General features: G+C 38.6%; 2 protein-coding genes across 7 annotated transcripts in view; one reads left to right on the forward strand and one right to left on the reverse strand.

The window, feature by feature from the left end:
- The window catches only part of LOC124144496 (protein NDRG3-like), a 51,431-nt gene extending 33,370 nt beyond the window's left edge, over positions 1 to 18,061 (reverse strand). For 3 of the 5 annotated variants that reach the window (XM_046514117.2, XM_046514044.2, XM_046513963.2), the window contains exons 1-2: positions 17,935 to 18,051; positions 15,223 to 15,311 (exon numbers count right to left, since the gene is read on the reverse strand). In XM_046514117.2, coding sequence (XP_046370073.1) covers positions 15,223 to 15,282 — 60 coding nt within the window. In that variant the 5' untranslated portion in view covers positions 15,283 to 15,311; positions 17,935 to 18,051. Of the gene's footprint in view, positions 1 to 15,222; positions 15,312 to 17,636; positions 17,656 to 17,934 lie in introns of those variants that run through there. The other 2 variants (XM_048397439.1, XM_046514203.2) reach the window with 2 other exon arrangements.
- Positions 11 to 27,880, forward strand: LOC124144359. Of its 2 annotated transcripts, none has more exons than XM_046513843.2 (5): positions 11 to 118; positions 21,168 to 21,301; positions 22,774 to 22,849; positions 23,874 to 24,045; positions 26,822 to 27,880. In XM_046513843.2, exons 1-5 carry the CDS (start codon positions 80 to 82, stop codon positions 27,562 to 27,564), a joined length of 1,164 nt encoding a protein of 387 aa, XP_046369799.1. In that variant the 5' UTR covers positions 11 to 79; the 3' UTR covers positions 27,565 to 27,880. The 2 variants fall into 2 exon arrangements, with proteins under 2 accessions (XP_046369799.1, XP_046369712.1); XM_046513756.2 differs by lacking the exon at positions 11 to 118 and adding an exon at positions 19,912 to 20,168.
- Positions 27,881 to 27,999: the final 119 nt, after the last annotated feature.

A 27,999-nucleotide genomic window follows, 5' to 3' on the forward strand; every position in this document is an offset into this window, starting at 1 on the left:
CTACATGAGTAAGTACAATAGACATGTCAGGGCCGTGAGTCGTAATTTTATTACGTCATAAGTTGGATACCAGTGATGTATGGATTACCTCGGATACAAGGGAGGAATTGACAACAAGGTAAGGCCAATTGGGCTAAAATATATATACTTACTTATTCAATTTCTTTAGAGAATGATTCTAACAAGTCTTGAAAAAGAACTGAATTAAATTAATATGTCTTTGTTAATAATTCTGACCGAAATGATTTTGAAAATAAATCATTTATAAGAATATGATAGGAATTTTCACATTTCATATCATCAAAGGTTAATAAAACTTTATTTTGGTTGATGCATACAAAGTAAACTTTAGCATGTTTAGTAAATGGAGGGTAAATAACACAATAAAGTAATTGTCAATGGCACAGTTAGTTTGTCACAATACATCTCAATATGCTTAATGTTAAAGGGCTATGAATTATTTATCATATATACTCCAGGACTCGTTCTAAATTGAGTATATTCACTCTTCAAACATAATGCAATATTCAAGGAAAGGCTGGCAAATGATGGATGATGTACATTCCAGTACATTTATTTCTAAGGCTGAGGAGCAAAGTCCAGTTGTCTGTGACTAAGATCAAACTGACACTTTGAAATGTCAAAACAGACTTTTTTCTGCAAAAGTCTCCCTTCTCGTGACAGTGATACAAAATGGCAACATGCTGTCATGCTGGTACTAAGCAGTCACAACTGCATCACACTGCTACGATCTTCCTCATCCAGAGACATGACTGGGACATGTTTTTGATTACTCTGTTTACAGCTTTCATTCCATGTCAATGGAGTAGGGGAGGGATTTAAAAAAATGTTCACCTGGTAAAGATACTTAGATGGCAATTGCATAAAATCAGTCAATATTTGCATGAAATAAGTCAGTATTTGCATAAAATCAGTCAACATTTGCATGAAATCAGTCAATATTTGCATGAAATCAGGTATTATTGCATGAAATCAGTCAATATTTGCAACAAGTCAGGTGTATTTGAAAGTGGGTTTATCATCACTTTGATTTTTGTTTGTTGTTTTATCAAGTTAATGCTGCAGTCATCAGTCTGCGAAACAACTTCCTGCCCGCTATCCCATGGATAGAAACATCGGGCAAAACATTCTGAAATGACCCTATTACAGGCTACTGAAATCTTAACCATGATTTTTTTATCAAAATAAAAAAGTTCTCCAATTTCTGTAGATCAATTCGACTATCAAAAAGATAATTACTATCCTAACAAATCGGGGTTACAATCGGGGTTCTCACTTCATAATATTTGAGGTGAGGTGAAATTGGGTTTAACGTCGCGTCCAAGATTATTGCACTTATATAGCGACATGCATGCACGTGTATGTGTGTGTGGCTGCTTGTACTAGTCCGGACTGATGCCGATTTATAGTGCTAGCTCACTGAGATACCATGCCGCAGTTTAACATGAATACCCCACTCAGACACAGTATACTGACTCCGAGCCGACCAGTCCTTGTTTTACCCCCTTAATGCCGAGCGCCAGACAGGGTAACAACAAGTACAATCTTTTAACGTCTTTTTGTATGACGCGGCCCGGGATCGAACCCTGGACCTTCCGGTCTCCGGGCGGACGCTCTACCACAAGACCACGGAGGCGGTCTTCATAATATTTGACTCATGATTTGCAATTTTGGTTTACTTTATTGATACCTTCGCAAAATCAAATTTCTGGAAAAATAAACTGTCGTACATTTAAGCCAATAAAATTTGAAATTGACTTGTTACTGTAAAGGCTAGCAAGCCCACTTGGCCAGCAATATTTTGAGACTGTGCCACACTGGTAGTCACCATGGCCAGGAATATCATAGGGGTGAAGCGATACAGCAAGGTCACGATATGATACGTATCGCAACACACATATTTACGTCAAATCGCTAGGAAACTTCATGACAATAAATATTTCAGATAAGGTTCAAAAGGAAAAGCTAGCTGTAGACGTGATAGACACATGTTCGTAATGGCTAGTTTTAGAAGTGAACTTGAAACACTAATTACAACCCATTTTCCTATATCTGACCGTTAAAAACGCCAGGGTCATTAAACAAGTAGTAAGTAATATATTTCAGCAAGTGTATGTCTTGTATCGATACAGAGAAAAATGTATTGTGTATCGTCATGAAAACTTGTATGTATCGTATGCATCTTTTCATCCCTAGAACATTAGTCATATCACAGCTGCCTGTGTGTCATTAAGTCTGAGCAAGACTAACTAGTGGTTGATCTCATGAGCAACATTCCATTATGTCCGAGTACGATGACACCCCACACACAGTCACTGAGCCAGGCCACCCGATCGCCTCATACAACCAACATAGTTGCTTAGGACACCTCCACCCCTGCTGGATCCTATGCTTTAGACAGTACTTCAGTTGTGCGTTGGCATTTCAACTTGACATGTACTTCAAATGTTATAATGTTTTGAGTGAGTGAGTGAGTGAGTATGGTTTTACGCCGCTTTTAGCAATATTCCAGCAATTATACGGCGGGGGACACCAGAAATTGGCTTCACACATTGTACCCATGTCGGGAATCGAACCCGGGTCTTCGGCGTGACGAGCGAACGCTTTAAACACTAGGCTACCTGACCGCCCCTATAATGTTTTGATGTCACAGGATATGAAACCAGTATGTTTACTGGTTCAAAAAGACCTAACATTTTTACTGGTCAATGATTAAGAATAAAAGTTTCTCCTGGAAATTGCAACAATGTTCACAAACTGCTACATACATGTTGTGTGGCATGAAGACTGTCAGGACTTCTTGCCTGCAGTCAACAGCTACATGTCTTGAACTTCACAGCCACAATATTTTCTACCTATTGACTGTTTGAATCACCTGTGTCAAAATATGTATTTGAACAAGAAGAACCAGTTGCTGTTCTTATCACAAATGTCTTGAACATGTTGACAAATTTGCAGATATTGAGTATCAACAACTTAAAAGCATAATAGGGAAACGTTGCCACCAGAAAACCAATCAACAGGTCTAGATGTCAGGCTGTAACTGATATATACACCAATTGTACAATCAAGCAGCACTAAACATGCCAAACAGTCTCTTGTTAACACTTGCACAAGTCTCTAAGGCAATAATTATAAGTTTTAATCGTAATATCTTGATTATATAAATAATAAGAACAAGTTGTCCCTATAAGAGACTGGCGTCATTCTAGACTTCCCTATTTGGAGGATAGAATACAATACATTCATGGACTAATCTTTCAGTACAGCCTTGGAGCAAGGCTAAATCTCTTATTTACAACTTTCAATACACCCCTTCATGACAATTATCTCACAGTATCTAAGGATTTCCTATCATGCCTTTCAAAGAATGACTATTTTGTAAAAGCCATGACAGCAGTGTTTGAAATTAAGGAAAGAAACAAAGGGTCATGGATTGCTATTAAGGGGGAAAACAAACACCAAAGCTGCTAAAATTACCGAGTTTGGGGCCAGTGTCTAACAATATCCACTATTTGCCATTGGAACAATACAAGTGAGTGAGTGAGTTAAAATTTAACATCGCATCAGCATTATTGCAGCCATATCGCAAAGAGACCAAGTTAATATATTCACAATTTAGTTTTTATTGCAATTTTTTTTTTAAAAACAATTTATGAAACATATTTGAGCATACCAATATCATGTATACAGTTTTAAAACACATGCTATAGTAAGAATACAAGAGGGAAGTGGGAACATTTCTTAAGTTTTCAGTGAAAAAAATGCCCGTTTGAACTTCTTGTAATACAAATGACAAAAAATGTAAAATGTTTTCAAGTATGTTGTAAATCACATTTGGGTTGACATTAACGATACTGATAACCATATCATACATAGAGATTATTATAGCGATTAGATTAGAGATTATTATGTGTCATACTGATTTTACGAAACAAGAGTCAGAATTCTTGTATTTCCCAAGCATTAATTCTTACACAAGTTCTGTTCTGTCACTCATGGGTATTGTGCGACGCTTCAGTATTGGGCAGTCACAAGTTACTTCTCTTTGGAAGCTCTCCCGTGGAGAGAGATAAGATTTGCGTTTTCGTGCTGAAAAGCACGTTGTGTTTGACTGCTATCTCTTTAGCTATGACAGAATTCAACACATTTTATACAGTCCCCACAGTGTAAGTACAATCATTTGTTGTTTCCTGATAATATTTGTCAGCATGGGAAATACTGTTAACGCCAAAATTGTTTAGTTTTCTCAAAGTTTCGTTGTTGCCTTATCGAAGTTGAAGTGAGTGAAGTGTCGTAAAATATCAAAGAACACTTGCTAAAGATGGTTTTGTTCCAAAATAATAATAAAAAAGATATGTAGCTTTCAAGTTATAATAATAGACTTAATAAGTCTTCATTTGTATTTTTCAGCCTTTTTACCACTCTACCATCACCACTAAATCATGATTATCATGCCACCAACAGTATAAAAGTGATGGCGGTTATAGCTGGCTGTGCTTTTTTGTTTATGGAACAACTGGTCACAGTACAAGTTCCGTGAGTGTAATAATTTCCTTATTACCCATTATTTCTTAATAATTTGAGCTCCCCTTTAGAAAAGGGCAGTGATCACCACCACTGTCCTAGAAAAACACGAGTCGATTGACGTCAACAATTTTCAGCTTTGATGTCGTTTCTTGTATGATTCTAGTTTCTAGTCATTCCAACCTTTTGTCACAATAAGAGTGAGTGAGTGAGTATGGTTTTACGTTGTTTTTAGCAATATTCCAGCAATATCACGGCGGGGGACACCAGAAATGGGCTTCACACATTGTACCCATGTCGGGAATCGAACCCGGGTCTTCGGCGTGACGAGCGAACGCTTTAACCACCAGGCTACCCGACCGCCCTGTCACAATAAGAATTAAATGACGTCATCAATGATGACACAATACACTGGAGCGCAAGAAGTGATATTTTCACTAGGGCACACACGATTTTTTTGCACTTGGTTATTTCTAACCCTATGAGTAATAGCTTAGAATATCACTACCAGTACATTGACCATGTGGGCACACATTATACATTAAATTGTCCTGATGGAAATCTTGTAGTCATTGGCATCTGGGTCGTGTCACTTTCCCCAGAGCATACATTCAACACAACAACCACCCCTATTTCATTCCATTCCTCTTCCATTCCTCATCGCTTCCTCAACTCTCTCAGCCATTACATACCCCATTCTCAGATCTGGGAAATAAGAAACTTAATGGTCGAGATCCCTTATAGAATTTATTTTATTATTTAATCACATACATAACTTTATTTCAGGGACCATTATTAGTCTAGCACCTGGGCAACTGCCAAGTTTTATCCTTGAGGTCCTTGCCATAATGTTAAGAATTAAGTGCTGAGGAGGCCCTTAGCAGCAGGGATCCCAGGAGCCCCATAATTTCAAATACTAATTATTATAGTTTTCATAAAAATGTACAAAATATTGGAGGAAACCAACCTGCCACTTCAGTCACTTCAATAAAAAGACAAAGTAACCATGGTAACAGACCAGACACAACAAATATTTATCTCAGTGTATCAAGAACAGTACCACAATCTTGCCAATCCAAGAACTGTCCCAACATGTTCCATAATTAACAGTTAACTGCTAGAATTTCAATCTAATCTAGATTTTACCACCCACCTAGATGAAAGCAGTTAATAGAGAGATAGTCCTTCATTCTGTCATAAGCATAAACAATAACTTAGCAGATCACACTATGGAGGTTCCCGTGTTGTACCCTCAGTTTTAGTCTGCAAGTCCTATTTCATATTTCTTTGGGAGTTTGACAAAGTAGCCCAAAAAACTGTCTACTTCATAAAGTTTGACGAAGTAGACAGTTTTTTGGGCTACTTTGTCAAACTCCCAAAGTAATATGTGGGTATCAGAATCTATACCGAAACGTTGCTATTACACTACTTTAAGGATGCTATTCACGAAAAACCGCTTTTCTAGTTTGTCATCCATCAAATTCTAAGAAATGCTGATCCAACAATTCGGGAGTTTGTGTGGGAGGGAACTTGTTTAGCTTCTGAGCCAAAGAGTGTTAATTGTCTTGACATAGTGCATTAACACACATTGATGGCTGAAATCAATCAAACCTTGGAACTGAAAGGCCTGGATTACATCCTATTCACCATACTTTACACGTAAAGCTGAAGTATGGATTTGATAAATAATGAAATACTTCGGCTCCACACACTTGCGGACAACACTAAGAGTCACCCCGACACGCCGACACGCAAGATCAGTTTTATCAAGTCAAAATCCTGACTTTCTCTGCACCATTTTATCATGATTATTACCTGTAACATGTACCTGATGCTTGATAGACAAATAGCAGTTGACATCATTGAGAGAGCGAATTTTGTTTAAGGCTGCTTTGCACAATATTTCAGTCGTATCAAGGCATGACAGCTTGATGTGGAAGGAAAGCATGAAGTGATGCAGGTGTTAGACATTTACCACTTTGGTGAAACCAATGAGCATGGTGTTTACAAACTTACGACACAAAATCAGGGTGAATCTAGGATTCAAAACCAAAATCATAGATTCCTGACACGTTTAAGGGAGACAACTCTGCACATCAAACATTGGGCCTTAGACCACCAAGCCACCCATGCCCAGCCTCTAAGACAGGCATGGGGCTCAGTGAAATGTGAGACCGTTATTTATGGAGTCATTCACAGCGTTGGCCACAAATCTGTTCATGGTGACAGGACATATTCCCCAGTACAAGAGTGTGAGTGACTTTTCATAGAACAGTATCTCAATAATATCACGACATGTCACCGTACTTTGGGAGGAAAGCTCAAAGTTGCTTAGGCTCAGATATTTATCACTTGTCAGGTTGGGCTGACACAGTGCTGCCCCCATAACAAATGCAGATGAGGTACTACGCCTGTATTGAAGTGTTTGCGGGTCACCTGTAAATCAGCTTTATGACCAGTCATATATACACCAAAACCGTAAATCACGAAGCTGAGTTTTTATGAGACATATTTCATATATCTCACGATTATATAGCAGCCTTGACCCAAATCATGCTAAAACAAGAGTGCTCTGAGAACACAACATTCCCCGCATGAATTATTTTAACAAGTCAAATGAAGCTCCGTAAAAGAGGGGCAGTAACTCTGTCAAAATTTGTTGAAATGAAACGGGACTGCGATATGCATATCATCAACATGTTGACATCTTGTGTGTCAGGGATATTCTCTGGAAACTGTAGGAGGAGTTGATTTCACAAGCTTAGTACCCTCTCTCACAGTGAGTGGGTGAGTTTGATTTTACGCCGCTTTTACCAATATTCCAGCAATATCACAGCGGGGGACACCAGAAATGGGCTTCACACCTTGTACCCATGTCGGGAATCGAACGCAGGTCTTCGGCGTGACGAGCGAACGCTTTAACCACTAGGCTACCCGACCGCCCTCTCTCACAATTAGGCAAATGAAGCTCCGTAAAACAGGGGCAGTAACTCTGTCAAAATTAGTCGAAACAAAACGGGACTACGATATGCTTATTATCAACATGTCAACATCTTGTGTGTAGAGTGTCAGGGATATTCTCTGGAAACTGTAGGAGTTGATTTCACAAGCTTAGTACTCTCTGTGGGACGGACGGACGGACTGCGCCACAACATAATCCCCCTTTGGCCATCCAGCCCCGGTTTGGGGATATTTAGGATTGAGAACCGATGAAAGTTATTGACTTCAAAAGTCCGTTACCATGATTACTCAGTGGGTAATTGTGTTCATGTTGAAACCCCTGGATGTTCATATGAACAGCAAAGGTCAGCTTTATTGTATCTTCCAGAGGCAAGGAAGTTAACTGACTGTAAAAGCGCAGTTTCCACCCTTGCCAAAGTAGACTGGAATTTCTGGGCTTGATCGAGGCGCAACCAGTGGCTATTACGAGTTATGTCTCTTCTATGTCCCTCATATTGACCAATCAGACTCCACCTCTCATATGGCAATGCCCAGTGAAGACTAAGTGATCAACAATCAAGATCTAAATTGTAATACAGGCCACAAAGTTAAAAAAAATTCAAAGGAGCCACTTGGCTCCTAAATTATTTTTTCAAGGAGCCAAATAGAATTTCAAGGAGCCAAGACAAAATGTAAGGAGCCAAAAGTAATGACTTGTAATTTAACTGCATAACAAAAAAAAAAAATCCATTAGTTTGAATAATCAGTTTTAAATCATGAACAACAACTGTTGACGTGTTGTTGAAGCTTTTGAGTTTTTCAGACAAACAAGCTTTAGAACATTGTGTCAGTAACATCATCTGACAGTTTACCGGTGCCAGTTGCAGGTTTTGGTTCATCGAACGTGTCGATAGACGACGAAACTTCCGTGTCAGCTTCGCCATTCAAAGCATTCCGTATTATCTTGAGTATACTGCGCATTTATTTCCAAAAAAACACAGCTGTGTAGAAGGGGGTGCGCATTATACACGAAATAATGAGTTTTGATGTTTTTCCCCCATGGAAAGACATTACCGTGAGAACGTAACACCGGAAATACCATGTCAACAAATCCATACTGAAGTACGCAAACAAATCATGTAATTACACTGTCTGACTATAAAAAGTGTTCTTTGTATATCTGGACTTATGTTAGTAACTTATTTCATTAATTTTATTCAAAATTACTTTTAATATTGTTTTAATTTATTTCGGCGAAATCGTGTGTGAAGCGATCGGAAGATCTAACAAACGGTTATTAAGAGAAACCACGGTCAGATTACCGCTATTGATGCCTTGAAACGAACTTTCGTTGACAGAGAATGGATACATTTGTCATAAATGCCATACTTTGACTCGTTAAAGGTCATATTTGTTTTTGTTGGACGATTCTATGTCAACACGTAATTCACGCGATCACGTGCACGGGAGCCTTGACGGTGACTGGTCAGACTGTGTGTTCCATGTAAAACCATGTAATACCCGGTAATATATAGCAATCAGCTGCTTCGCTTACGCTTAGGGTTATTATTATTTCAAATATGTTTGGTAAAAGCTGCATCTAAATTAACAAGATATTGGAATATATTATTCCTGATAAAAAGAAGAAGTTTCAGATACATTTTTTGCCGATCCTTGCATTAAAACCCTGTAAAGTTATATCATTGGGTGTGACTTGACTGAATCACCGGTAAATTCCAAGAAATTGTGTGTACAGCTGATTGCTGTGTCCGGCTTAGTTTACGAGAAGATACACATGGTAATCTTAATCCCTGGATATAAAACAATGCCTAGCAGAACAAAAAAATACAATTTAGCGGTAAATCAACATGTCTGGTGATTTTTTATCTATGTGTTTATCCCTTTCAACACCGTAGGCCGGTTTTCCGGCCAAGCCGTAGTCACGTCAAAATAGTTTATATTTGTATGGACCTACCTATAATATCATTCATTTATTAAATCTATCACATTTTACAATGTCTGAAATACGTATTCCATATCAATTTATCATTTTTTTATCAATAAATAAAAAAATTATTCACTATTTCCCGCGATGTTATTGAAAATATAATTCTCGGACACACATTTCAACAACGGGTCCACATCGAACATGTCAAAGAGCAAAATAAAGTCGTTTTAAGCAAATCTTTGATATATTATACAAAGTAATAAATAAATTCAACAAAAATATATCTAAAAGTAATCAAACTTACATCTAAGTTATTATTTCCATCTTTTCGTGCGATCGCATGTAATGTAAGTCAAATGACATCTCAGCTTTCGTCGCCTTAAATTCTCGGCTCGGACACGATGTTTAATGCAAAAATATATGCATGAAAAATCTGTCACAGCTCGTAACCTAGCACGATAGATTCACGAAGTTCCATATTTTTAATATATATATATCGTGATTCCTGCCTTTTAGTTCAGAATAACATGATTTAACAAAAATCTTTCGCCAACTTCTGAAATTTATCAAACACGAGCTTGGTATCACCGCTGAAATTTGATTGGCTGCCTGCCTTACAAGTAGTTAGAAATGTAGACAGTGATAGTAATTTCCAATATTACTTGCCTCCGGACAAGTTAAAGTAAGTGATTTTGTTGCCCAACCTCGTATTTCTACTTTCCCCGAGAGTCGGGAATTGGCAAATTTCCACCCCTGTTCCCCCCCCCCCCCCCCCCCAAAAAAAAAAATAAATAAATAAATACTGAATCTGCTAAAGAGGGGTGCGCACTATACTAAAGAAAATACGGTATTCATCATTTGCCGATTGACAACGATTTGTTGTTGTTTTGACTTGCGCAAATATAGAAAAATACTTCGTGTTTTTGAACGGCGAAACGACCGCCTTAGCTGTCACCTGGGCGGATGTCGTACAGCGCATGCGTGGGTACTAAACTCTTAACATCGTTAGTGCATTACTTAATAACGGAAAGTGCTTCCTTCATTCCAGGTATGGAGCTTCATATCGAAAGCGAAAACAGAACACATGGCCAACAGTGATCTTGTCGATGTTATTATGTTCTGATATCGAATTTTTTCACCGAAGTTACGCACTTATATTAAAAACGATCTTTTTTAATATCTTATGACAAGAGATATTTAGTCGCCAAACTTAATTAAAGACAAGGAGCCAGTTGGCGACTGACATGAAAATACCAGTCGCAAAATACAAAACTAGATCGCCATGGCGACCAATTTAGTCGCAACTTTGTGGCCTGTAATAAAACGGGTCTTACACCACGAAGTGCATCAAAATAGGTGAGCAAAACATGAAAAGACTTAGGAAGTGGCTGTTGACAGCATGTTGACGGTACACATGCTTTGCAAATCCTGCAATTGACTGAAATTTGTATGGCAGTTTACGGTGATTTTGATTGGGCTATGCATAGACTCATTAGTCCAGCCAAAATATAATTCCATAATTCCACTGGAATGATTAACTCACTTGCCTGGGAAAGATGCCTTTGTTGCAACAATTGATAAGGAACATGAAAATAACCTAATTTTTTTTTTCCGAATATGTATTCAGCCTGAAGGTGCTAAACCAAACTTCCTCAAATGTGCCATAAAATATCAATGTTAATACTTAACATGATCATAATAATTAAGGGTAGATGTTTCCTATTTCTTGGTTTACAGATATTTTTTGCGAAATAAAATCATGGTTGGTAGGTTGCAAAAAATTAAATAAACATGAAATTACTGCTTTCGTTTTCACTCTTCAAAATGTTGAAGCAGCGATAGCATTTGGCACTGGTCCGGTTGTCCTTGCCAAACTGCCCAATAGTTAAGGTATCATATGGACTTGTAGGAACTTGCATTTTTTTAGGGTTTTGCTTTATGTTATCATAATAAGGGACAAGTGGACTAAAAATGTTACTTTCTACCGCTGTGAAGTTGTGAAGTACACTGCCATATGACCCATATTTATCCGGCAGGTTAATCTTGGGCAGGGCTTGATTTAAGGAACTTCATTTAACTTTCACCAGGTGCATGTTGACATGAAAGCCCAGGTGCATGTTGACATGAAAGCCCAGGTGCATGTTGACATGAAAACCCAGTTGTACCAGGCAAAACCAGGCTGCACATTTGTCCCATAAAATTAACAAAGATGAAACATTGAGGCACAAACTGAATGAAGTCATCTCAGGTCTCTGATGACTGTCATGATTTTACATAAATAATGCAGTAAAGCGTAATAGGATGCACAGTCTTAAAGTCTCTCCAGATTGACGACGTCAAGCCCAAGAGTGAGTGAGTGAGTGATGTGGGTTTAATGCCGCTTTTAACAGTATTCCAGTTACATCGCGGCGTGTCAGCTTAATGTGGGAGGAAAGCCCAAAGTGATGCAGGTTTCAGACGTTTACCACTTCGGTGAAACCCACGAGCACGGGTATGGTGCTGACAAACCTAGAAACATAATTGGGGCGAACCGGGATTCGAACCCACAATCATAGGTTTCTGGCGTGCCCAAGGGACGCAACTCTGCACAGCGAATCGCTGCGCCTTAGACGACTGGGCCACCCGTGCCCCCGTCAAGCCCAAGAAAGTATGTCAAATTACATACATAGGGACCAATGATGCTGGATGGTGCATAAAGCTTAGAGGTATGCACTGTGTTCAGAGATACTGTGTGGACATGTGAAGGTTAGTCAGACACAAACTTGAATTTTTTGACCATGTACTTGTACAAGCAGAAATAAATAAACAGGGAGTAAACACTTGTCTCAAGGATTTATGGTACTACAGTTCATGTGTCATTTGTAAACTGAGTTACCAGTATATCATGACATATGAACCGAAATCTGTCTGTAATCTACTGTAGAACCTATATAGGAAACGTCTAGAAATCTCAGTAGACAGTGTTCCAAGTCAAGTGGGGTCCTAGGGTCCTTAAGCATGTTTAGGTCTATGGTATTTACTTCTTATGATCCCTCTAAAGGTTTCATTTTTAATATTAGGTATATACAAGAACACCCTGACTTTCATGATTAACTGTAAACACTGGTTGGGTGATTTATTGAACTACTGAACCAATACAGGGTAACCATGGAAACCAGTAAATCACCAATTACTGGTAACATGATTAAGTACAAAAACAATTACTAGTGATCACCAAACCAACAGTTATTGACAGAGGGAGTAACATACAGTTTGTAATAATATTAATGTTACAGCATCTCACATGCGACATACAACTGTTGTTATGATGTCATACCCCAATCACCCGTGAAGATTCCGGGATAGAATAGGTCTTCAGCAACCCATGCTTGCTGTAAAAGGCGACTATGCTTGTCGTAAAAGGCGACTAAAAGGCTTGCTGACTTGGTTGAGGAATGTCATCGATCCAAATTGCGTGGATCGATGCTCATGATATCAATCACTGGATTGTCTGGTCCAGACTCGATTATTTATACAGACCGCCGTCATATATCTGGAATATTGCTGACTGCGGCGTAAAACAACCAACCAACCAACCAACCAACCAACCAACATACCCCAATCACATCACTGGGCACTTTCCATATTGTACACACAATGGGAAGACTGAAATTTCATATTTTCTACAAGTAGGCTGATGTTTAATGCCCTCTGTCTTGTGGACCAGATTGATGTGAACACTTTTAGGTCTTTTAGTTTTTACTAGTTGGTTTAAAACCAATTTGGCCTACAATTCAATGTCGGTGGTTGGAAATAAAACATAAACAATTTTCAACTTTCAGATTAGTATTGCTACCAATGAATGAAAAACTAATTGGTTGGTCACACCATCACAGAAATATAATCACAAAACAATACTGAAAGACAATTGATTGGTTCTTTTTGTTAGAATAAAAATCTTATTAGTGTTATTGACTGTAACTTACAAACAATGGTGATAAGTCTCATGGTTATCCCATTTAACCTAATTGTAAAACAGTTGATAACAAATGTTTATGACAAAAGTCATTATATTTCTTTTTAAATTTCAGTAGGTTTTTTTAGGCCGCCTCGTAAACCAACTGAAGAAAATATATGGGATCTTATGGACAGGTGACACATTACCTGCCAGGTAGCATAATAAAATCTCAAGCACCCTCCTCAAAAATGGTGGCTTATTTTCTCATAGGTTCAACACGATCAGTGTCATGTTGTGACCCAGGCCCCATGGCAATTAAGACAACTGATTAAAGTACAACAGGTAGACTGTCCTAAATTTGACTATGCTTGCAACATCGTACTGTGCTGGGTGTGAATATTTCACAATTTGTGTTATTATTCTATTCATAAATCAACACAATAATTTCAGGCACTCGTTGAGAGAGAAGAGATTTTCATATTCTCTCAAGAGTTATCCCCCTTTGACTAAACTGTTGACATGATGCCAACAGCCTGAAGTATTATCATGATTATTTGATAATGTACATATCTGTGATATTGGAGATAGTTGATTGACTGTTGTTTTCACCTCCCAGTTCCATTAGTTAGAAGGGGAGAGGAGAGGAGGGGAGAGGAGGGTTTGGTTTTTTTTAAGGACACTGCAAAGGAAGAGCTCAGATACAAAAGGGCTGAACTGCATATAACATTCAACAGTAATCTGACATGGCTATTGCAGAAACATATTGTTGGATAGCAAATGTGAATCATCAAACTAAACTCATAGTAATATAGCATATCACATGTAAAGTATTAGTACAAAGGCTTCAAAGGAAATGTATTCATAAATACAAAATAAATCATGCAAAACATATTAATGTAAATTATCAAAACAAAGGCATGGTAAACTGGTTCTCAACCACTTGCGTGAATAGAATACATCATGTCAAATTGGCATCAACAGCTTTTTCTTTTATCATGTTTATTTCACCTGCATATTTGCTACTCTACCCTTTGTATCTACTTTCTAATTTGTTTATCCACAGCTCCAGATAAGCTGCGTATCTGCGTAAAATACAGAAATGCAGAAATACGCAGTAAAATAAAATCCAAGCATAACAAATATGCAATAAACATTACAGATATGCTACAAAAATTAAACTTGTGCGTATCATCAAAATATTGTGAAGTAACCCTGCGTATTCAATTAGCAAATCAGCAACATATTTTGAAATTATAAACGAGCATTCCGTCAACCTTGCCAAACTCCACGATGACAGTTACATCATGATCAATTGCCATCACACTTTCCTGTGGAAGTATCATCATGATCATGGTATTAATAAATCCTATAAACCCTCGAACCCACACGACACCAGTTTGCAGGGACTAGATGAATAGTGTTTTTAAATATTTAACTTAAATACCCACATGTGTAAAAACTAGTGGGTAACAGAAATTTGAATACCCAGATAGAATTACTGATACCCAATGATTTTAAAGTGTATGGGTAAAATACCCACAACACCAAAAGCTTATCTGGAGCTCTGTTATCTAATCCACTTTGAATTCACAATTTACTCTTCTTGATTGATAGTATGGATATTTACAGGAGTTATTTTAGTCATAGTTGAAACAAGCCATTTAAATTTAAATAATAGTGACAAAATAATCACTTGTCTATTGAGATGCTTTCCCGAGAACCAATTATACCATTCTTTAGGTCATCAACAAACTACATCTAACATGATCTAATGCAGATAAATCAATTCTACATATGCAAATACACTTAAGTAAAAACAAATTAGAACAGAAGGAAAAAGCATGCAGACCTGATCATGTGACGACAGCAGACGCCTCGTTTCAATTTCAATATCGTCGATGTTATCCATCTTAGCAAATTGTCAACACGGCTTGTGTACTGGGTGGTTGAAACAAGCAAATCATTCATGAAAGCAAAACGAAAAAAACACAATGCAAATCAAACATCAATCATGACAACATGAAAGCACTAACTAAGAATGTCAGCTCTCGCCATTTTCACTTCCTGAATCAGTGTATAATGAGTAGCTCTTGCTTAATTGAAGAAATTTGTCATTTTGAACATCACATTATCCAAAACAATAATCATGATAATGCTCAAGATTATATTCTAATGCATGCCTCAGGGAAACAATAAGCACTTGACACTCACCTCAAGCAATCTGCCCAATGTTAAAAGGTACTCTTTAGCTAGTTCAGGAAAAATGATCAGCAGAAATTACTTATTTCCACAACATGCACAAGTTGACTGCAGATGTTACCAAAAGAAATCAGTTGAATGTTGGGAAACATTTATTTTCTTTCCGAGATAATAAAATCAAAAGATACCATGGAAATAAAAAGATGAGTGTTGCATTAAATAAAGTGCATGCTATGATATTCATGGAAAAATACATGATGTATGGGATAATTAATAAGCACAGAAACACATTTCAAATAGTTGTCATGTTATGACCTTTATTGGGTTTATGTAAAATTTTGCAATGATAATAAAAGAGTCCTTGACTTTCCTGATTAATTTCGAATACTGATATGAATTGTCCTTTCGTTTACACTGCAATCTGGTAATAGGGGAGGAAACTATGCAAATGCTGACATTTTCAAGGTGTAACCATTGGTATCGAAAGACATTTCAAACACTTTGGAGCTTCATTTTGTCAACAATCTTTTGCTTGTTAGCAGCTGTTACGATGTACATGGCAGACAGATAAATTTATTGTAAATCACCATGATCAGATAGATACAGAATTGAACATGTTGAAGTGATAACGTAACACAAGAATCCTTTAATCTTTAAAGTGACTTTGAGTCTACACTGCCCTCAGCATTGTTGTGATTCCTTTAACATTAAGCAAACTGGCTTGAGGTTGCATGCAGGCTGTCATGGTCTGGAGGCTGTGAGTGCTTGTTAATGATAATGCTCAAGCAAGATATTGACCACATAAATACATATAAAATATTGGTGCATTTCTAAAATAGAACACGATACAGTTTATAACATTAAGACTACTGACATAATTCAAACATCACATAAAAGGAGAAAAAACGACAAACATCTAACTTACACGGTCACGGCATTTGAAAAATTCATATACAAGCATATACAATGTAAGTCATGATAGCATACCTTTTGTTCTTCAATGTGTCTCAACCAAATAGTCCACAATATATTATTCACAAATTTGATTCTCCTGATTCACTTTATATCCTGGGAAGAGTGAGGATAGGACTTTTTATCGACTGCAGCAATGAGCACTGCAAAGACTGACCTTATATCCTAATTCATAAACAGTTACATAACCAGGGGCCATGTTGCCTTGAAGCATGCAAAGTGTGATATCTTTTCAAAACAGGTAAGAAAGGGAGCCATTTATCCTTAGGCAATTGGCAAAAAAACACAAAATAATCCTGATCCAAGGGCTGGGACAACAATTATCACCCCTTTGCCACATTCAAATGTATTTCAATGGCTTACAGAGAAAATCCCTGACCTGAGGCTGTCTTACAACCTAAAGGTAATTGTGATCACTGAAGCATGCCCACTCTTCACAACATGCACAAGGACAGGTCAAAGTTCAATGGGCAGTGGTTGTTCATGTCAAATTTGTAAACAAACATCTAGGTACCCCTTAGATTTTAATGTCATGTTTTTGAAGGACTCTTTTCATTTCGCCATATTATATTATTTCAAATAATGGAAAAGAGATAGCTGTGCTCTTGTCAGGCAAGTTAACAATAACTAAAGATGGGTAAAGCTAGGGTCCACTAGTCAATGAATGGATTGATTAATTTTTAAAACCTATCACACCTGGGATCAGGGGCAACTTACAATGCGCACTGATTATTAATATTATCATTAATCATTATTATTATCATTATCATTATGTGGATATAACTCTGCCCCATGGAAATATGTGGTAATTTTAATAATACATGAAACATATCAACCAAGTGAAAACAGCCACACCTGAAATGTATTTTTGTTTACTCTCGTTTTGTTTGTCCTATACACTGATATAAGAATTGATCACTTCCCTATATGTTCACAGCGGTTCAGGTGGGACTAAACTATTCCATAAGAAAACTTAACGTATGTACTTAGCATGCTTACTAGTCAAGATTGGGACCCGTGCATTGTTCTACATTTAATATCACTTACTTGCTGAACACTAACATAACCCAATATGCCCAGAACTCCACCTACCTTGTGTCTTCCCCCAACACGATATCAGTAATGTGGCCATGAGTGAGAAATACGGAACGTTGTTAATGTCCACATTGGGATGTTTATTGCGAAATTAGAATGTTTTGACCTTTCCTTAAATCGATTTCAACACATCCGTATTTTCGTCTAGCCTATGCAGTATGATGGTCCTGCTGATTATTCAAGAAATTCAGACATGTTTAGGGCATTTATTCGAACTATCATACTCACAGGCGCAAATACGCTGCATGATTCCTACTTATGCGAACAACTAACTCAAAATTAACACAACACTCACCTAAAAACCTTGTAAATATTCTCCTTTTCTCAAAAATATCTGGATTTTATGACAAGTTAGACGTAATTAACACATTTGCAACAATATTTCTCATTGGTCACTTCATTAACGCTTGAACCAATGAAATAACGTGTTACTCCAAATTGTCCAAGAGGAGATAACTCTAATCGTAGATCATATTTACACTCGGTAAAAGTCGTAACTCTCCGTGTAATACCAGTTATTGCAGGACGAGCGTTCGTTTTAGCATGGAAACTAAATATAATAGATCGTATAAAGTGTCCATGGATTGTTACACTACAGGGCGTGTTGGCTCGACTGATACTGCTGTAATGCTTTCTTTTTACAACAGCATCCTTTTATCTCTCAATATTGTTCCGTTTAAACATTATCAATGTAAATTAATCTATTTACTCAATAGACTTAAAATTGTCAGTAATTATCTTTTCGTGGCACGAAAAAAGCATTTGGGGCATATAAAAATGATCATACAGTTCATTGGCCCCATGACAACAAACAACTCATCTCTTCAACACAATATTCCGTTGTTATGGATAAATAATAATGACATTGCATGGTGTCTTCTTCGGGATAGCAAACTATTTTCTTTCTTAGAGAGGGCACGGAGTTAATAAAAGTCTCTTCAAGATTCCATTGAAAGTCTTATTTTCATCTGGCATGGCATTTTACCCTGTTAATAAACGGTTGTGATACAGCTGGAATTTTCTTAGTGAGTCCAGGAAATCTAATACTAAAATACAATGCTGGGTAAAAGAAAGTATCCACTTGAACATAGGATTTACCAAACAAATTACAAACGTTATTATGTAAACGGCCGAAAGCAGTCGTCTAAACATTGCAAACCAATACCCCGTTCACATGCGCCTTTATACATTATGTGTGTATATGTGCATACGTGTGTAAAAAACGCGTTTACTCATGTGTGTATATTTACACCAGGAGCAAATTTGCACCACGTCTGGAGCAGGTGCAAATGTAAATTTGCTCTGTGTGTGTATGTTGCAATTTGAATGTTTATATCAACGTAAGAGGGTGATCTTATTAATATCTGCCCTTTTGACAACACCAACCAAATTGTCAACAGTTGCCAACTTTAATGCGTTTATACAGTCTTGAGCGGTAGGTGTTTTCTTTTGGTTTCAAGGAGAGAAAACTTTGTGTACAAATTAAATCAAACACATGTTACTTCACGCGAAAATCGTTGGTGAAGTAACTCTCTTCTCATTCAACTCTGAATATGAGTGCCTTACACAATTTACATACTTTATTTACACACGTAAGTTGATTTTCATGTGAACGCATAGTAAATTTACACAATGACATACACACGTATGTATAGTTACACATGTGCAAAATCAATTACGTTAGTAAATGTTGTGCGTGTGAACAGGGTATAAGCTCCAACATGTAACTGTCATACCCGTATCAAACATCACCACCGAATAACCCTTTCTTGTTTCAGCAAGCATGAAACTTTGGTGTATACTTTCTTTTTCCCCGCCAGTTTAGACTCACTTGTGTAGCGTACAACGCACTTACTCACTGCCTTTGCTGATTACATTAATTCATGATTTATTTTAATTATATAAGGATTTGAAATACTAAATATAACTCATTCCTTTTCATTTTATATGATAAACTGGAACTGACTTAATAATATCAGTAATTGGATTAAGGATGTGATTGTTCATTGAACTTTGGTAACAATAACTGTTATCTTTCATTCAGTAGATTTTATTCTATTTTATGGTCTCTGATTACACAATATCATCAAGCATTTGCCGATTTCATATTTCTTCCATATCAGTAAAGAATTCATTATGTATCAATAAAACAGTAATGATGTAATACAAATATTATGAAAAGAATCTATGATGTCAGTAAATCTCTGATAAATGTGGAAACGGTTTTCCAAAGCCGAGAGTGGGCAACTTGCTGTTTGAGTAAGCTAGGCGACCGTCTTTGAGCAACACACAACGGCTACCAGTTTACGGATGTCACTTCCGTTTTACACGCCAGAAGCGCTACATTTGAACTACAGAGACTTAAACATGCCCTCGGGAACATATTTCAATTTTTATGTTGATATTGGAGGAAAAGAGCAGAAAGAATACAGAATCAACGACAAAGATGTCATAGCCGTTTCCTTGCATGGGAAACACAGTTTCTTCGTCGAGGAATCGGAACATGAAGTCGAAGGCGATTGTGGACAGGTGCTTGCTCGGCTATTAACGGCTGTTAGATGTTGCTAGATACTCATTAGCGCGTTTCCTTTGTTTGTAGTGCCAAGATGACCCAACTGCGTGGACGTCACACCATTCATTGTCGAAGATTAACCATTAGGTCAGGCTATTCCTCATTAGATTGTTTATATCAGTTCTATTTGTATGCCAAGGTCGACCTGTTGGAAACGTATTTGAACTACATTCAAAAGATCTGTCCAGCACATATAATATAACAGGGTCGGTCCACTTTTATGCTTTTGGGGTTATGTAACTAAGAGCCTGGTGCATAGAATCATGGCCATATTGAACTTTCAACAAAACCTATTTCAAATAGGCTAGTATTTGAAATGTGAATATTTCAGGGATTATGCAGGCCTTTTAAGTCTGCAGCAATGTCATTATAAAACTCCAAATAATTATCAAAGATATTAACTTTTACAATTATTAACTTTTTATTGCTTCACAAAGATTATTAATATTTTTTTAGATCAGCTAGGACTAATATTTGTGAATGTAAGAGTGTAATTTAGTTCCTAAGATTCATATAAGTGGACCATATGTTTTCCAATCTGCCCGCCAACTTTCCATACAAGCAAAGAAATATTGTGTGAAGTGGTCTGGTTTATTAAATTGGTTCTATTGTGTCCCTCTTCTGCTAACAGGGCTGGCCACAAGAATGTTTTAGGGAGTACTCAAGAACATATTTTTGGGGCATGTCAGCTTAATGTGTGTTGCAAGCCTAAAATAAATATCTTGAATCCCCGTGAGGTATCACCATGGTAAAACCAACTAATCCAGGTATGATGCTGATCAACCAAGTCAGCAGATCATAGTACGTATAAGATGTATACTATTAGCAATGCCAGTAGAGAACCCGTAGGAACAATAGAACTCAATCATGATAACATGATTATAAATATATATATATATATATATATAAGTATTATATATTGTTTCTTGCACTAATTCCCTGTTTGTTATTTTCAGTTTCAAAAGTACCCTGTGCTGCCATTCAAGATTGTGATACGGAAGACCTACACCTACCCATGTTGGTTCCAAATCTTTGTAGATGGCGAGCATGTGAGGTCGTTTCCTATTACCACACATGGACTAGCTAGCAGGTAGGAATACGGGCAATAACAGACCAGCAATTATGAATGTCTTTTGTGAATTGTTTTTGTAACATTCAGGGGCACGGGTGGCCCAGTCGTCTAAAACGCCGCGATTTGCTGTGCAGAGATGCGTCCCTTGGACACGCCAGAAACCTATGATCGTGGGTTCAGATCCCGGTTCGCCCCGATTATGTTTCTAGGTTTGTCAGCACCATACCCGTGCTCGTGGGTTTCACTGAAGTGGTAAGCATCTGATACCTGCGTCACTTCGGGCTTTCCTCCCACATTAAGCTGACGCGCCGCGATATAACTGGAATACTGTTCAAAGCGGCGTTAAACCCAACTCACTCACTCACTCACTTTTGTAAGATTCCTGAACTACAAGTACAACAATTTATTTCCTGAGCACTAGGGTCTATTTGAAACAAACTTATTTGCATGCGCCAAGTGGCAGATTTTTAGCCGATTATTACTTCCTGTGCATACATGCTCCAGTAGCTTGCAACAATTGCCTTTTGTCACTTTTGGAATAGTTTCTTGCTATCTGTAGTCAGGTAATTTAGATCTATTACACACTTGAATAAAGTATGAATATCACTCCATTGCTATTAATATTAACATTATTGTTGGGACAATACACAATGGTGAGGTGACAATCCGATATGTAACCCGTTCAGAAAGATTGACACATGGTGGGGATGTAAGATGAAAGTTAAAGTTACTTTTGAGAGTGAGAACTGGTTTACCAACCCATCAACCCTTTCAAATTGAAAAGTATAAAACAATATTATCTGAAAAGCTTTTTTCATTAAATTATCCCACTGAATGCAAATGTTCATTTTTCAATAAAAGACATAGTTCATATAAGTAGTAGCAGAATCACAAGGGGTAATTGGATTTTATGTACCCTCTTTAGGTTTTATACCACGAGCTGGATAGAAACAGCTGTTCCTCTGAGCTGAGGTTAACTTGCCCTATGTCAAGTGACTTCCAGTCTCGGGGGGAGGGGGGGATGGGTGTTTGGGGGAAGCTTTTGGCTTTGAAGCGAGGTATAAAGGATTTACTCTGTCTCTCAGAAATCCTCATGCAGCCTGACTTGCCCATTGCGGGGTATGAGATTTATTTCCCCACTGAGAAATTTATTCCCATCCGCGGGTTAAACAGTATTTTATCAAGGTCACGTGGACCTATCAGATCTCATCATTCTAACATGATATGATAATGCAGTATGTTAAACGGTCCCGTTAAACAGCAAAAACAACTGGACTGGCTTACAAAAAGCTTAACAGATACAGCACACATTGTACATTTTTCCGATAACATTTTGAAAATAAGAAAGAAACAAAGTATGAAGTGTCCTATTTCTTTCTTGCCAGTATTTATATTTTTGTTATCACACACAAAGAAATACAAAAAAGTGTGGTATGACAAATTACAAAGATCTTCAACTTTCTATACTATGACTTTGTGATCTCTTACAGAACAGTGGATGGATACAAGGTGAAGAATGAGATTCGTGAACTTGCATTTTCACTGCCACGAATGTCTCTCGCTCAGGTTTGTAGCCATGGTCTTTTCACTCGCAACATCCCATTAGCCATGGACACCAGCAGTCTTTGAACTTATCCCTAATGTGCATTCCATGGTCCCAGTATCCCAGTGTCAACAGGGCCTTCTGATGATTGTGGGTTTGAATCCCAGTTCAGCCTGATTATGTTTCTAGGTTTGTCAGCACTATACGTGTATTCAACGTTTTCACCAAAGTGGTAAACATGTAATTCCTGCTTCATTTTGGCTGTTCCCTCACATTAAGCTGACACGGCGTCATATAACTGAAATATTGTTCATAGCATCATACTCCCATGTTATGAGGTGTTGCTGACTTCACATAGCTTCCTTCTTTGGACAAAAGAAGGCAGTAAATGGATTAAGTAGTAATGCAGATAAGTATACAAATGTAAAAAGTATTTAGATTTTGCTAAGTTTCTACCATATTCATTGGCCAGTTATTCAACAGAAACATCTTGTCTCCGGGTTTAAGTCTGATAATTTACGGTATTGACCAGGAAGTGTCTTCCCCAAACAAGAGCCAATCAGATATCTGTTGGATCCTCCTAATATTATTGTAGCTAACATAGTTTGATACTTTGACTCTACTTTTGTCTCTATCGTATAATAAAACAATTATAGATTTTATATGAGGTCAATACCTATTTTTATGGAACTGAAAATGCAATATCCTCATCTTCGGTCTATATTGCTTCTTAAAAACAAGTACTGACCTGATATGAAGATTATAATTGTAGGGGGCACGGGTGGCGCGATTCGCTGTGCAGAATTGTGTCCCTTGGGCACGCCAGAAACCTACGATTGTGGGTTCAAATCTCGGTTAGCCCCGATTATGTTTCTAGGTTTGTCAGCACCATACCCATGCTCGTGGGTTTCACCAAAGTGGTAAACGTCTGAGACCTGCATCACCTCGGGCTTTCCTCCCACATTAAGCTGACACCCCACGATATAACTGGAATACTGTTAAAAGCAGGCGTTAAACCCAACTCACTCACTCACTCTATAATTGCAGACACTAACAAAGCAGCGACAGATCCATGCAGGGACGGTCCGTATTGTCTGCATGGAGGCCACGCCCAGCCACACCGAGACCTTCAGGCAGCCCAGAACAGTCCAGAAGAATGAGCTGCCAGGTATCACAATGTACCCACAGCTCACCAAGAAGGACATGAGCTCCGTACAAGGTCAGGCTAAAACCATTCCCCACATTACATACCTAGATCGTAACCTTTGTGGACCCATGAACATCCGGGTTAGAATAGGTCTTCAGCAACCCATGTTTGTTGTAAGAGGCAACTAACAGGTTCAGAGTAAGTGGTCAGACTCGCTGACTTGGTTGATACATGTCATCGTATCCAAATTGGGTGGATTGATGCTCACGATATCAATCACTGAACAGTCAGGTCCAGAATCGATTGTTTACAAATTGCCGTCGTAGATGGGATATTGTTGAGTGGCGTTTCACAACAAACAAAGAAACTACAGATGGTTCTTGTTGTTATCCTGTTACAGCATACTAACATGGAACATAACTGAACATATATGTCTGATGTAATGTTACAAAGAACATGAATACAAAACCTGTAACTTTTTCAAATATCACTTTTTGATGCACATGTAATTTAAGGACAACACATAAGGGTGTCCTGAGACATAACAATTTGATCTGCTCAGACAACCTTTCATCCTAGTAATCAGAGCATAGCTTACAATATTGCGAAAGTACAAGTAACAGTCTGAATGTGTTTTCTCAACATGTATCCTCTAAATGCTAACACGGGGCATTCATTTTCATTTATTAGACGTTCCAGAATTGTCTTTTGTTGAGTTTACAAATTTTGTATTCAGAACATTGTATATATTTTAGAAAGCGTAGTCTGGAATGGAAGTTGCCATTGTGAAACTTGTGCCTTAAAGCTTGAGAAAGCTGTCATGTATTCGGGACTGTCAGGCATTCCGGACTGTCATGTATTCAGGAATGTCACTTGTTCAGGACTGTCACATATTCAGGACTCTCATTCATTCAGGACTGTCACGTATTCGGGACTGTCATGCATTCGGGACTGTCACGTATTCGGGACTGTCATGTATTTGGGACTGTCATGCATTCAGGACTGTCATGCATACGGGACTGTCATGCATTCGGGACTGTCATGCATTCGGGACGTCATGTCGCGTATTCGGGATGTCATGTATTTGGGACTGTCATGCATTCGGGACTGTCATGCATACGGGACTGTCATGTATTCGGGACTGTCATGCATTCGGGATGTAATGTCGCGTATTCGGGATGTCATGTTTTCGGGACTGTCACGTATTCAGGACTGTCATGCATTCAGGACTGTCTCGTATTCAAGATGTCATGTCGCGTATTCGGGATGTCATGTTTTCGGGACTGTCACGCATTCGGGACTGTCATGCATTCGGGACTGTCATGCATTCGGGCCTGTCACGATACGGGACTGTCATGTATACGGGACTGTCATGTATTCGGGACTGTCACGTATACGGGACTGTCATGCATTCGGGACTGTCATGCATTTGGGACTGTCATGTATTCGGGACTGTCATGTATTCGGGACTGTCATGCATTCGGGACTGTCATGTGTTCGTGACTGTCATGTATACAGGACTGTCATGTATTCGGGACTGTCATGTATACAGGACTGTCATGTGTTCGTGACTGTCATGTATACAGGACTGTCATGTATTCGGGACTGTCATGTATACAGGACTGTCATGTTTTCGGGACTGTCATGTATACGGGACTGTCATGCATTCGGGACTGTCATGTTTTCGGGACTGTCATGTATATGGGACTGTCATGTGTTCGGGACTGTCATGTATATGGGACTGTCATGTTTTCGGGACTGTCATGTATTCCAGACTGTCTTGTGTTCGTGACACATAATTGGGACTGTCATGTATACAGGATTGTCACATATTCGGGTCTGTCAAGTATTCGGGATTGTCACGTATACGAGACTGTCGTGTATTTGAAGAAGCTGCTCTTTGATTTACTTACGTCAACTTCCTGTCATTTCTTTGGGCGGTCTAAGTTTGCAAAAGGTAGTTCTGATGTGACCTGTAATGGAAGTTGCCATTGTGAAACTTGTGCCTTAAAGCTTGAGAAAGCTGTCATGTATTCGGGACTGTCAGGCATTCCGGACTGTCATGTATTCAGGAATGTCACTTGTTCGGGACTGTCACATATTCAGGACTCTCATTCATTCAGGACTGTCACGTATTCGGGACTGTCATGCATTCGGGACTGTCACGTATTCGGGACTGTCATGTATTTGGGACTGTCATGCATTCAGGACTGTCATGCATACGGGACTGTCATGTATTCGGGACTGTCATGCATTCGGGATGTCATGTCGCGTATTCGGGATGTCATGTTGCGTATTCGGGATGTCATGTTTTCGGGACTGTCACGTATTCAGGACTGTCATGCATTCGGGACTGTCATGTATTCGGGACTGTCATGTATTCCGGGCTGTCATGTATTCGGGACTGTCATGTATACAGGACTGTCATGTTTTCGGGACTGTCATGTATACGGGACTGTCATGCATTCGGGACTGTCATGTTTTCGGGACTGTCATGTATATGGGACTGTCATGTGTTCGGGACTGTCGTGTATACGGGACTGTCATGTTTTCGGGACTGTCATGTATTCCAGACTGTCTTGTGTTCGTGACACATAATTGGGACTGTCATGTATACAGGATTGTCACATATTCGGGTCTGTCAAGTATTCGGGATTGTCACGTATACAAGACTGTCGTGTATTTGAAGAAGCTGCTCTTTGATTTACTTACGTCAACTTCCTGTCATTTCTTTGGGCGGTCTAAGTTTGCAAAAGGTAGTTCTGATGTGACCTGTAATGGGTCTACTCAGATCTTTGTTGTAGTCGTAGCGAGTATTTGAAATAATGACTCACTGTGCTTGTTTCAGGTGGTATGGGCGTTGTTTGCCGCGAGGGACGCACCATGGTGGAACTGCAGTACGATGACAAGTGCACCTATCGTACACGGACCCGTTTGTGTAAAGGGCCAGTCTTGGAGGAAGTGGTGTTGCATTATGGGACTCAAGAAGTGCTGCAGGATATGGGTCTGTCTGTTGACATGGACATTGCACAAGAAGTAACGACAAGACTGACAAACATCGACATAAACAACAGTACTGAACAACACGAACAGCAGCCAGTGGTTGCAGACAAGGGGGAGAAGCCCCAATCAAACGTCAGTCCACCCAAATCAGTTGCTGACAAACCCGAACCAAATGTCGATGAACCCGACTCAATTGTTGACAAACCCGAACCAAGATGTCCGCTTCCAGAAGACCAAACGAAAGACCTGAAACAAGAACAGATCAGTCAGTTAACCAATGACATTGAAATGAGTACACCAAGTAAAAACGTTTCACGTCTTGTCAAGCAAGATCAATCCATGTCCCCAATTGCCATTAAGCATGAGAGGTTGAAACAAGAGGTCGCGAACAAAGACCTTGTGGAGGTCAAATGTAAAGTGGAGATCGATGAAGAAGATGATGATGTTGTCTATGTTGAGACGACCTTCATTAAGCGTGAGCCAGGTGACCTTGATGACAGTGTCATATACATGGGAGACGACTCTTGCTGTGAGCTGGATATCCCAGAACCAGATATCTCCATATTGGATCTGTGTGATGATGACTGAATTAGTTGTCAGTGAAACATTAAATTCGTTTACAATTTGCCAAAAAATGCAGATATATATCATTGCCCAAATTATCTTGTGTTTTTGTTTTTTTCAGTACAAGGAAATGCTCATGGCTGAACAGATATTATTTTGTATCCTGGCCCTACCTTATTATGTTCATACCTCAACAACATCATTGTTGGATATTATAACATACTCGTGAAGATCCAGGTTAGAATAGATCTTCAGGAACCCCATGCTTGCCGTAAAAGACGACTATGCTTGTCGTAAGAGGCGACTAACGGGATTGGGTGGTCAGGCTCGCTGACTTGGTTGATGTATGTCATCGAATCCAATTGCGTGGATCGATGCTCATGATATTAATCATCGGATTGTCTGGTCCAGGCTCGATTTCTTTTTTTTATACAGACCGCCGTCATATAGCTGGAATAT

The sequence above is a fragment of the Haliotis rufescens genome, unplaced genomic scaffold (genome assembly GCF_023055435.1).
Source record: "Haliotis rufescens isolate VD_foot unplaced genomic scaffold, xgHalRufe1.0.p SCAF_17, whole genome shotgun sequence".
NCBI classification, from domain to species: Eukaryota; Metazoa; Mollusca; class Gastropoda; order Lepetellida; family Haliotidae; genus Haliotis; species Haliotis rufescens.